This window comes from Argentina anserina, chromosome 7 (assembly GCF_933775445.1).
Source record: "Argentina anserina chromosome 7, drPotAnse1.1, whole genome shotgun sequence".
In the NCBI taxonomy this organism is placed as follows: Eukaryota; Viridiplantae; Streptophyta; class Magnoliopsida; order Rosales; family Rosaceae; genus Argentina; species Argentina anserina.
In genome coordinates, this window is record NC_065878.1 from 11,890,649 (window position 1) to 11,903,584 (window position 12,936).

At 38.6% G+C, this 12,936-nt stretch overlaps 1 protein-coding gene across 1 annotated transcript; it reads left to right on the forward strand.

The window, feature by feature from the left end:
- Window positions 1-1,821: 1,821 nt before the first annotated feature.
- LOC126803370 (14 kDa proline-rich protein DC2.15) lies at window positions 1,822-2,299 on the forward strand. The gene has a single exon (XM_050531178.1). It carries the CDS (start codon window positions 1,862-1,864, stop codon window positions 2,252-2,254), a length of 393 nt encoding a protein of 130 aa, XP_050387135.1. The 5' UTR covers window positions 1,822-1,861; the 3' UTR covers window positions 2,255-2,299.
- The last annotated feature ends 10,637 nt before the right edge of the window (window positions 2,300-12,936 follow it).

Below are 12,936 nucleotides of genomic sequence, written 5' to 3' on the forward strand. Positions count from 1 at the left end.
GCATGCGCAACTGCGCAAGACACAACTCAAGTAAATAAGTTGAATATTAAATATATATTTACGACCAGCAGTGCCAGTAATCCTAAAGCAAGGAAGGAAAACATAACACGCGGAAGAATTCTTCCAAGTCTTTGCCCTAATGTCCTTCTTCTTCTTCTTCTTGGTTGAAGCGCTTCTCTTTCTCTGCGAGTTGACATGATTCGATATTAAAACTAATTACTGCTGCAGGATGCGATTATAAATCTAAGTTACACTGAGCTCGTAATTTATAGAGTAACAAATTATAATAGGAATTATTTTCTGAAAACGATTGGTAATTCCACTTTCAATCAAATAAGATTTGCGTGAAAATATTCCATTTTGGTCACCGGATTCACGTAGGACATGAGAAACAGGGCACCGTCATGATAACAATTGCACAGAGAGAAACTTTCGTTCTATTTTTCATCTATCAAGGTTCTGGGCCTACAACTTGGGCCTCCAATACAAATCCTGGAAATCCATATTACTCAAAACAAGAAAACGGGTTCAGGCACGCAGAAAGCACATGAATTGAATAACTCGTTTCTCCTTCAATTGAGACTCCAACTTGATCATCATGCATCAACCATTTAACCTTTATTTTATCTGAATTACATTTTGATTGGATATCTGATATGAGATATCTGCCATTTTCAGTAATTTAATTCATTATAACCAAATACCTGCTAGTGATGATCTACAAAGGCCATTATATATGAGATATGTATTGCATACATTCATACAACCACGCTAATGGTGTATATAACCCAGGTTTTACAAGGAAAAGAGCGCATGCAGATCGACTTGATCTTTGGAGCGAGGAACATTATCAATGCTATCGATTTGGTGAAACTGGCATACTGTTAATTATCTGTTAGTCAGGAAAGGATATATTATAATTTTATAACGTACATTAATCCTTGTTTAAGTTGATGAAAGGGGAATCTGGAAACATCTTGGCCAAGAGAGGACAAGTTTAAGAGATATAAGCCTCATGTGAATGATATTTTAGACCAACTGCAGTTGTCCTTTTGTTTTGGTTGTTTAGAAACCCTAATATATATACACAATGCTAGTCTTCTTCAAGCTGCACCGTCATGCCAGCAGGGGCGGATATAGCCTATTTTTGGAGTAACTCAAGCATCCCCAAGCTCAAGACAAGGAAACAAAAGCTAGGTTTTAAATATTTTGATTTTGGGATTCTCCTAAGTCAAACATCTTTAACTAACTAACTAACGCTACTCATTTGTTTCTCTTTTAAACTTTATTGTTTTTTCTCAATAGCGTGTCTTCAGTCAAGTATCTCTTCTTCTAGAATGCTAGTTAGGTTAATTACTCGCTAGTACGTTGCTTATTTATTCAAATGTGTATTTGTGTTAGATTTTGATTATGTACGCCGTTTTATCTGATATATATGAGTATTCTTTTTTAATGGTTATAGGTGTATATTAGACTAAAATAATAAATTCGAGTCAAAACTAAAGTGTTCGAAAAATTTGCTTCATGCTTTCAATGAAATATCCCGTCTATTTTGATTTCAATTAGTAAAATTCTATGGTTCCGTTGAAAATCTCCACTATCTTTTTATAGTTAAGTTCAAACATCCCCAGTGATCCAATCCTAGATCCGCCACTGCATGCCAGCAAGTTATACAGTACCTCCAAAACACTGCACTGTTGGTTCACATGCATGCATGAGTCTCTATGGAAGTTTCAGATTCCAAACTGAATCAAAAACCCTATAAATACCCTAACTCTGGTCATTATACTCACACCTTTAAAAGTTATCGATCAGTTACTCTACTGCTTGAAGATTTTGATTACTTCAGTCCCAAGCTAAAATGGCTTCTTCTTCTAAGGCAGTGGCAACTATGGCTTTTTTCCTATCCCTCAACCTAGTATTTTTCACAACAATCAGTGCAACTCATCATGTCCCTTGCCCGCCACCACCGAAAACCCCAACCCCAACGGCGGCGACTTGTCCCAAGGACACCCTTAAGCTAGGAGTGTGTGCCAATTTGTTGAATGACTTGGTGCACCTTGTCGTTGGCACTCCACCAAAGACCCCATGCTGCAGCCTCATTGAGGGTCTTGTTGATCTTGAAGCTGCTGTGTGCCTCTGCACTGCTATTAAGGCCAATATTATCGGGATCAATCTGAACGTGCCAGTTTCTTTGAGCTTGCTTCTTAATTACTGTGGGAAGGGCGTCCCGTCTGGTTTCCAATGCGCCTAGATTGTTTGTGTGGCTCATTTAATTTCATCCTATTGATCATTTCCTGCAGTTCATTATGTGGAGGACGTCTCTCTTAATTTGTACCTATGTTGATTTTAGTTGCCGCTTTCTTTTAAATGTCTCCCTCAAGTTTGACTCAAGTTTGGGTCGATTCCATATGTTTGTGTGAATAAAAGACGGATTTTTATCAGAGTTTTGTATCGCAAGAGAACTATTTGAGGGCTATCCATTTCTTTTGATTTGCGATGTATTTATCAATGACAAGCGATGTTGCTTATTAGTAGCACACGTTGCTGTTATGCATATTTATATATGAGTATATGTTAGAACAAATGCTGCAATGCTCTAATATGGGGTGGGTTGGATTGAGAGTTGGATCAAAACATCCAACCACCAGTATAAATTAGGTTGGTTTAGACGTGGCTCCTACGTGGAGTTTATTTAACCCGATCAATCTATGGGTTAATCCTCAATCCATCTATTAGCCTGGATATTGACACGCGGGGGCCACTTACACATGATTTGATGAACCATATTGGTTTTAGTAATTTACTAACAATATTTTTTAGAGGTTAACAATAATTAATTGGTCTTCATATTGGTATTATTGCTGTATTGTCAAACCAAGATTTAGATGAATAGTATACAATGAGCACATTACATATCATATTATTCTCTATTATTTATATTTGTTAGTGACTTATTTTTATTAGTTTGAGTCATTTGGTTTGATATCGTGTCATTATAAGTGTTTGTCTTACATTAATAAGATGTTAAAAATATTGAAACAATTTATCTATTTTCATATGGTAAATTGAGTTCTTGATTTAACATGAGTGTTTTTCCCTTTTAATAAGCAAATAAGTTCACCACATTCTTCTTGTTCTCATAACATGTGTAGCCTACAATTGATGAAATTTATTCTCATTGCATTAAGTGTGTTGTATTAAAAATATTACCTTAGCCATCAATTGTTGAATTTACTTTTGCTTGTTTGATTCATAGGTACGTACATAAAAATAGAAGCTAGCTAGAGCATGAATGATGCATGAAACAATTTCCCATGAAATAATGTGGCTAGAAGCAAGCTTGTTTGAAAGAATGAATTAACTTTTCACTCTTTCAAAGATTGTGTTTTTGGTATTCATCTTTTCCACATGGAAAATGAGAGAGAGATGGCATATGGAATATGATGAAAAAATGAGTGAAGTATGAAAGCATTTATAAGTGAAGACATTTTGACATCAAGTTTGAGAATTTTGAAAGATGGAAAGTCATATTCATATGGAGATGGAGCTATAGTGAAGACATATTGCCATCAAGCTTGAGAATTTTGAAAGAGGGAAAGTCATATTCACATGGAGATAGAGCTAGAGTGAAGATCTTTTTTTCCCTATAAATAGATGTTGTTTCAAGAGAATAAGGAAGGAGGAGAGTGAGGAGAATTTGAGAGACACATTGTTGCTCTTTGTTCTTCTAGCTATTTCCTTAGCTATTTTCCTATGTTGCATTTTATAGTTCTGAGCATGTTTTTAGTTTGTATTATGTATTGCTAAATTTCCTTAACCTTAGTTAAGGAGGAAACCATATTATGAAATAAGTTTTTTTTTTTCAATTATCTATTGATTCTCATAATCACATATTCCATTCCTATGATTCTTGCTTCAATATGCATTAAAAAAATCTTTGTTCCTTTCACCTTTAATGTCATGCATTTTTTGCAGTTCGGAAGTCACTTTTATTAATCCATGCTTAGTTTCGTATCATATTAATATGAAATCCTTTGATCTTTTGTCATTCAAATGAGCTTGTTTCACATCTGATGCTTAGCAAACACTTTGATCTTTTGTAGTTTCAATAAGTTTGTGTAGAAGTGATGATGCTTTGGTGTTCATAATTAAGAAGCAAAGAAGAGTCTACATTAGAATTTATTCATGTGTGCTTCATTGATAAATCTTGAGAAAGTAGTAGATTGATTTCTAGATTGCTACTCCTAATTGGGAATTAGTAGATAATATATCGAGACTTATTGATTATTGTGATGGAATCTTATACCTTAGTTACTTCGTCATCAATGTAATCCTTATCTCTTTATTTTAGTTACTTCATAACTAAATTTTATTCAACTAGGTTAGTGTTAAATTAATTTAGATTTGATTAGCTTTTTCCTAATATCATACATTCCCTATGGGTTCGATCTCACTCTTGCATCTATGTGCTACAATAGATTCGTGCGCTTGCGAGTAACATTTTAAGACACATCAATATATCAACCCGGCCTGGGTTGAAAATTAGTTCAACCCACCTAAAATTGAGTGCATTTTCTCTTAGAGGAAGCACACATTGCTCATAATTATTTCAAAATATTCAATGTACGTATATAACAACTTCTTCAACTCAGAAGAATTTGGAAAATTATTGTATGTAGGGCTGGGACCGGTACGGTTTGGTTCGGGATTCGGCCGATACCGATACCGATACCGATATCGATAATTTATTCAGTTTCAGTTCGGGATCGTAAATTTGAAACTTAATGCCGAACTGAACCCGTACATATCGATTCCGGATGGGATCGGTTCGGTAAAATTGTACACTTTTACATGTATTTCTATCTTATTATAACTATTAGCTAATGTAAATTAACATTCTAAGTCTTTAAAAATATAATATAGACCTAAAAAACTAAAAATAATATTGAAAATGAATATATTTAATATATTTTATACATTCGATACGAATTATACATATACCGTACCGTACTGTTTATAAAATTTCGGTATTAAGTTCGGTATGGAACGAAGACGTTTTACCGATTCGTCCCTACCCGTCGGTATTCGGTACGAGACGGTCGGTTTCGGTACCATTTTTTCGGTACCAACTCCCACTCCTAATTGTATGTACAATGGCAATGGCATGCAAGCTGAGAAAGGCTCCGGCTTTTCCGCTTGAATTTTTTGTACTTAATTTTGCTTGGATCTATGTAACTATTGAACTGAGTAAGCATGATAATGGTTACAAGTTGCTTGCATCATGTTCAATCCAATTTCCTATATACTATTTCCCAATGTACTGTTCATAGGCTAAAGAACAGTACCAGCTCGAGCCGAGCCGGTTACACAAAGACAAGTTTACCCCTGTTAATATTTTTTCACAATACTGTCAGCCTTAGCATGTTGTAAATATCAGCTCAGGTCAGTCTTTTTTTTCATTCGCCCTCCACAAGTTGACCTATGGAATCTTTTGGTCCCTTTACAAAATCGCCATCCAATCCGCCCCACCGGCAAATCGTTCACCTTCAACTCTTCAAGATTTCCCGGGCGTTGTGGTTCTCTTCAATCCGTTGTCATTCGGGAACACGTTCGCTATATCTTTTCTTCCTAAAATTGGTCCCATCGATTGCTCCCTGCTGTCTCTGATTTTTTATCCATGTGGCTATGATTTTTCATTTTCCATTGTTATCGTTATTGAAGTTTGGTAAATCAAAATCGGGGTTCATTCTTTGTGCTATAGACTTTTGTTGATCATGTTCCTTCATGTTGAGTGAATTTCATTTTCAAGGAGGATTGGTTGGTAGTACAGCTTTGTTAATAGAGTTCAGTTGTGCTTGACAAAATTTTTGTGATTGTTTGATTGTTTAAGGGGATAACAGAAACGAGAAAGTGCATATTTGAAGAAGAGTTTCTTCTCATATTAGATATCAGAACTCCAGTGATTCAAAACTAGCATCAGGCTACTCATCATCCCACTTTGACCAACTTCGATCTTGTGCTCATCAATAAATGGCTGCTGCTGAATCTTCTTCTTCTAGGATTCGTGGCAAATATCATGTCTTTCTGAGTTTTAGAGGGGGAGACACTTGGAAGACCTTTGTTGGCTATCTCTACAATGCTCTACAGCGGAAGTCACTCACTACCTTCATAGATACTGAACAACTTGGAAAATGGGACGTGCTCGGGTACTACTGTTGAAGAACGGGAGCGGTGGAACCTTGCTCTAAATAAAGTTGGCAAGATACACGGCTGGGATAAGCAAAAAAAAAAAAAAAAACACCACAAATTGTCAACTACAGTGTGTTCTAAGGGTAAGCTAGTGAATGTAAGGGTGGGTTTGAGCGAATCTAAACTAAATCGATTCCATTATAGCGAATATAATGACATTTGCTCAGGCCATCTGATTTGAAATTTGTTCACTTGGTGAACAACTTAACTTAGATGTGGTAGAGTGAATTCGATAGAGTCCAAATTTTGGCTTTTTAAAACCCCTTGAAATCAGCCTGATGATGGTTCAACTTATAGTGTGACTGAAAGCTCTTAGATCAGTTGAATGAATGAATGGGTAAATTTGAATGTGTATTTCAAATGGAAGCTCATTTTGAATGTGTCGAGATGATCCAACATTTTTTGTTCGTCAAGTTTTCTTATGAATGAGATCGTGAAAAAGTTTTCCAAAAACCATTTTTGCGTATGTCAAGCATCGATCGAGTTATGAATTTTAATTGTTGTAATTTTGATTTTTCATATTTATAGTATCGTTGCTTTGTATTAACTTTTTAACATAGATTTGTTATGAAATTCTAAGAGAACAAATTTGAGTGCAATTGTGCAAGGAAGATGGTTCTGATAAATCTTTAAATTGGATGTATATAGCCTTTCAAAGGATGGTGAATCTTCTAGCTAATCTAAACAAGTGCGCTAGACTCCCAAATCAACTGACATTGTCAATGACCTCAATTAAAAGACCGGCATTATTCCGAGCGATCAGTGTTAAAACCCCGCGGCTAGGCGCGGGGAATGTATCTAGTGGTTATGAGGTTTCGAAACAAATTCAATCTAAGCAGAGAAGTCGATTCCATCAAGGAAATGAAGTATTTTGCCTCCAATATTTTTTTAGTATGAACAAAGAAACATACAAAGAAACAAACAGACAAACAAACGAACAAAATTGTAAAAAAAAATATATATGTAACTCTAGGCTGGAGTAGTGGACTATCTATAGTACGTATAGCTTGTGGCTGGGGATCTTGGTCTACCAAAACAACATAAGCTGATTTCAATTGGTTTATTTGATCATTTGAACCACAAATTAAGTACAAGAAGCAATGTACATCAATCGTGCGACTTATAAACTAGCTAGGAATAGATATTGCTCCTAATCAGGCACATACAAAGCCTTTCGGCACCTTACCCCCACAAGCATTAACAAGCTAACAGCAACAGACACTTTGAGCTTGACGATCCCCAGCACATTGGCCTTATTGCAGTACACAGACACAATGAAGCTTCAAGATCCGCCAGACCCTATGGTTTTATCAGATGCAACTGTTAGTGTGATTAGAGGAGGAAATCACGAGCGTGATTTCCTCCATGATTTGAGAGAGTAATAGTAATCTAAGTTGATTATATATGTAGAACAAATCAAGTGTAATATATCAATTCAATCTATATTCATTTCATCTTGGTATCAGAGCAAGCAAAAAAGACTCTGTTTTTTCTGGGTTTCTTTTTTTTTCCGGCAGACGTTTTTCTTTGGAGCTCTTGCTGCTCCTTTCTTTCCTGTCAGCCGCCCTCACTTCCGTCGAGCTCGCACGTGCCAACCCACCGGACATCTGCTGGTCACTTCGCACGTACCTCGACGGTGCCTTCTTGTTGTATACACCCTGCGCGTAAGGGTGGTCGACGACGTCGTACTCCAACCCCGGCGCCGCTCTCTACCGCTTTGCTTCCTCCTCTAACGTCCAGCTTTTGGTGCAAGCCCTGCCGACGACCTCGAGTCACCGCCAAAAACCGCCAGCTCGGAGCCGACGGCCTTGCTGTTACCGCCAGCTCGAAGGAACCGCGACATACCGGCTGTGAATACCGAAACCCACGTCTTCTGCGAGGTCTTCTCGACGGTGTAGCACCTCCACGACGAGCTTCTCTCCGGTGAACTCCTCTATCTCTGCGACATACCACGTTCCGGCAAACTTCTCCTCGTTCTGATGAACTCCTCCATCTCCAACGAGCGCCGATACCCTATTGTGGACTGCTCCACGTTCTTCCCTCAGCCGCATCAAGTCACCGCCAACCGGTATCACGCTCCCACGCTACGACGTCGAGTTTTTTCTCCGACGTCGAGCATCTCCAAAACTGCACATTTGACCCGACCCGAACCAAATTCAATCCGACCCACTCCAGCCCAGATTTGCTAGTCTTGGTTGTCAGTACACATTCACCGACAATGCACGTGCACCCAAGACAGGTTCAAACCAGCTTTTTGGGGTTTCCATTGTATATTTCCTGATTTTTAAATTTGTTTTTTAATGGGTTCTGGAGATGAAGCTGAGAGTTCTCAGATCAGTGATGTTCCGAAATTTGAAGTATCTGTCAAGAGTTCTAACAGTGGTTCCTTTGGAGGAACCAAACTTAATGGGACTAATTTTCGTAAATGGAAGAGACTTATGACAGCTCATCTTTGAGGAATGCACAAGATGGGGTATGTAATCGGAGTAACTACGGCTCCTAGTGGGACGACGATGATGGTCTTGTGATGTCAGTCTTGTGGAAAGCTATGAATGATGAGATAGTTGATTTGGTGGAGGCATGTGACACTGCGCAGGCAATATGGCAGACACTGGAAAGCTTATATACTAATGACTCTGATTTCATACAGGTTCATGAGTTAATGTGCACAGCTTTGGCAATGCAATAGGATGGACAACCGGTAGCGCAATATTTTACCAAACTAAAAAGTATCTGGGCTGAGATTGATATGAAACGTCCTTGCATGATCAAGAATCAGGCGGATATTGTTTGGTACCAACACGAGAAGGAGCTTGAGCGAGTTCACCACTTTCTGAAAGACTTGATGCAAAGCATAACTGTGCGAAAGGGGAATTGCTCAGAAACACCGAACCCCCTAACCTAATTATAGCTTTCACATATATCCATAAGGATGAATCTCAACATGAGAGTCTTCATCAGACACAAGTTGAAGTTTACAGCCTTACTGTTCGTGCTAGATCTCCAGCACCACCCCTCCAGCAGGCCACTTCAGCTCCTCTTTATCAACAAGGATCACCACCAGGCTTCGGGAATCAGCCACGCCCTCCTTGCTCTTATTGTCGTGATACTAACCATTCTCATGCGACCTGTTAGAAGCTGTATCCACACCTTCCGCCTAAGAGGCCTAGTTATCGTCCTAAGGCGAAAGCAGCGATTCAATTCATCCATGAACCATATGTCTACGGTGTGGTTGGACATAATCATCACACAGCATGAGGAGCAATACCTACCGTATCCATAGCTGGTCGTGGTAAAATTGGTATGGCTTTAAATATTTCTAACTTTGTTGGTTTTGATACATGGATTATTGATTCTGGTGTGTCTGATCATATGACTTACGACAAATCTTATTTTACCGTATTGTCTCCTCCACCAGTAGCCTATGTTACTAATGCTAATGGTGAGGCCTTCCCCGTATTAGGGAAAGGGTCAGTTCGTATTACTCCCATAATAGAGCTTCACAATGTGTTTTATGTACCTGTTTTATCTCATCATTTGATCTATGTTCCCCAATTGAACACTGATGCTAAGTGTTCTGTGATATTTTTTCCTATGTATGTGATATTTCAGGATCTTCTCACCGGGGAGTTAATTGGTCGGTGGTATCTGATGGGCCGGTTGTTTCATCTGGATCAGACATATGCGGGGGAGAAACCACGGGCACAGTCTCAAACCGCTTTCATCTCCACTTCTGACAAGCTAAGTGAAGTTTGGTTATGGCATTGTCGCTTAGGGCATCCATCTTTTAGTGTTATGAAAAAATCTATGCCTACTTTGTTTATTAATATGGATGAGTCACTTTTACGTTGTCAGATATGTGTTTTGGGCAAAAGTCATTGATTTACCTATTCTCCTAGTAATTCTAATAAAAGTCTTCTTCCTTTTGAATTAATTCATTCTGATGTTTGGGGACCCTCCAAAGAGTCTACTGTGTCAGGGGTGCGGTATTATGTGTCATTTATTGATGATTGCCCCCGTCTTTCGTGGATTGTTCTCCTCAAAACTAAAGATGAGGTTTTTCCGGCTTTTCAAACCTTCTATACCACTGTTCAAACCCAATATAATACCATAATTAGAGTTCTTCGTTCTGATAATGGGGGGGGGGAGTATGTGAATCATGTCTTTCAGGAGTTCTTTAACACGCACGAAATTGTTCATCAAACAACGTGTCCTTACATACCTGAGCATATTGGAGTTTCTGAAAGGAAAAATCGTCATTTATTTGATATGGCTCGGTGTATTCTTTTTAGTGCCCATATGCCTAAGTACCTTTGGGGTGATGCTGTCATCACTTCCGCCCACCTCAATAATCGTCTTCCCTCTCGTGTCCTTCAGGGAAAAGTTCCCTATGAGGTGTTTGTATCTCATGTCCCATTACCCTCTTTTCATAATCTTTCTGCCCGTGTTTTCGGTTGTATTACTTTTGTCTATCTTCCCAAACATCAGCGGTCTAAATTGGATACCCGGGCAGTTAAATGTGTGTTTATTAGGTATAGAGGTCATCAGAAAGGGTACCGATGCTATCATCCACCTACCAAGAAGTACTATGTCACTATGGATGTTACTTTCTTTGAGGAGATGAGCTATTTTGCCTCTTCTGCTACTGCTCTTCAGGGGGAGAATTCATATTTTGAATAGCTGTATCATGGAGAGGGGGAGACATGTAAGCCAGTTGATATAGTGACAGGTTCAATTGAGATTACCAATGTGTCAGCCACACATGTACCACCGGATGATTCCGGTGGTGGAGTCACTCCAGAGATTCAGGTACCAGAAAATGACAACACAACTGCCCCTCATGTCTCCCGTACTACTGTTTCTACACCTGACCAATGCTCCCATGGTACGGAAGATCACTCATCTGAGGTTAGTCCTCCTATTATGGCTAATACTAGTGAGGCTAATAATAGACAATATGTCTTGCCAAATAGGTCTACTCGGGGTCAGCCCACAAAAATGTATGAACCTACCCTTCAGGCTAAAGCTAAGTATCTTGTGGCAAATTTCATGTCTAGCAAAAGGTTGTCTAAGTCATATGAATCATTTATGAATCAAATATCTACTGTATTAGTACCTAAAAAAGTGCAGGATGCATTGAGAGATCCAAAATGGAGGAAAACAATAGAGGAAGAGATGGAAGCATTACAAAAGAACAATACTGGGAGCTTGTATCGCCACCTCATGGCAAGAAGACTATGGGATGTCGTTGGGTGTTTACAGTGAAGCATAATCCAGATGGGTAAGTTAGCTGGTATAAAGCACGTCTAGTAGCAAAAGGGTTTACTCAAACATATGGCATAGACTATGATGAGACATTTACACATGTTGCAAAGATAAACACTATTCGGGTATTGTTCTATTTTGCTGCTAGCTTAAACTGGGCACTCAGACAGTTTGATTTTAAGAATGCATTCCTTCATGAAGAACTTACAGAGGAAGTGTACATGGATCTTCCACTTGGATATATGGTCGCTTCTCCAAGTAACTTTGTATGCATATTGAGAAAGTCTTTGTATAGTTTTAAACAGTCACTCGTGCTTGGTTTGGAAGATTCTCACAATTCATGAGGAAAATTAGCTACAAACAGAGTAATTCAGACCACACATTATTTCTCAGACATCAACAAAGGAAGGTAGCAACTCTAATTATATATGTTGATGATATGGTAGTCACTGGGAATGATACGGTTGAGGTGGATAGATTACAGAAATAGCTAGCCACAGAGTTTGAGATGAAGGACCTAGGTACACTCAAGTACTTCTTGGGCATTGAGGTAGCCCGAAGAAGTGATGGTATCTATTTGTGTCAGATGAAGTACATCCTTGATCTACTAACAGAGACAGGTATGTTGGATTGCACTCCCATTGATACTCCTATTGAGCAGAACCATCGGTTAGCATAGTATTCAGATCAACTGCCTGCTGACAAACCTCGTTACAAAGGCTAGTTGGACGCCTGATTTATTTATCACATACCAGACCAGATGTTGCGTATGCAGTAAGTGTAGTGAGTCAGTTCATGCATATCCCAGTGTGGACCACATGGATGCTGTTGTAAGGATTTTAAGGTACTTAAAGTTAGCTCCAGAGAGAGGAATAATGTTCTCTAATCACAATAATATCTTTGCGGTTTGTGGTTTCACAGATGCAGACTGGGCTGGTAATATTACAGATCGGAGATCCACATCATGGTATTTTACCTTTGTTTGGGGTAATCTTGTTGCATGGAAGAGTAAGAAATAAAAGGTGGTAGCTCGATCTAGTGCTGAGGCAAAATACAGAGGTATGGCTCGGGAGTGTGCGAATTGTTATGGCTGAGAAATTTACTACAAGATTTGGGCATTAAGCCTGAGTCTGCTATGCAGCTATACTGTGACAACAAGGCAGCTATTGATATTTCACATAATCATGTGCAACATGATTGTACAAAACATGTGAAGGTTGATTGTCACTTTATAAAAGAGAAGCTAGATGCGAAGATCATCAGTTTTCCTTTTATTCATACAGAAGAAAAACTTCCCGATATGCTCACAAAATGAGTGTCTAAGAAGGCTTTTTATGACTCACTTAGCAAGTTAGGCATAATTGATGTGTATGTGCCAACTTGAGAGAGAGTATTAGCGTGATTAGAGGAGTAAATCAC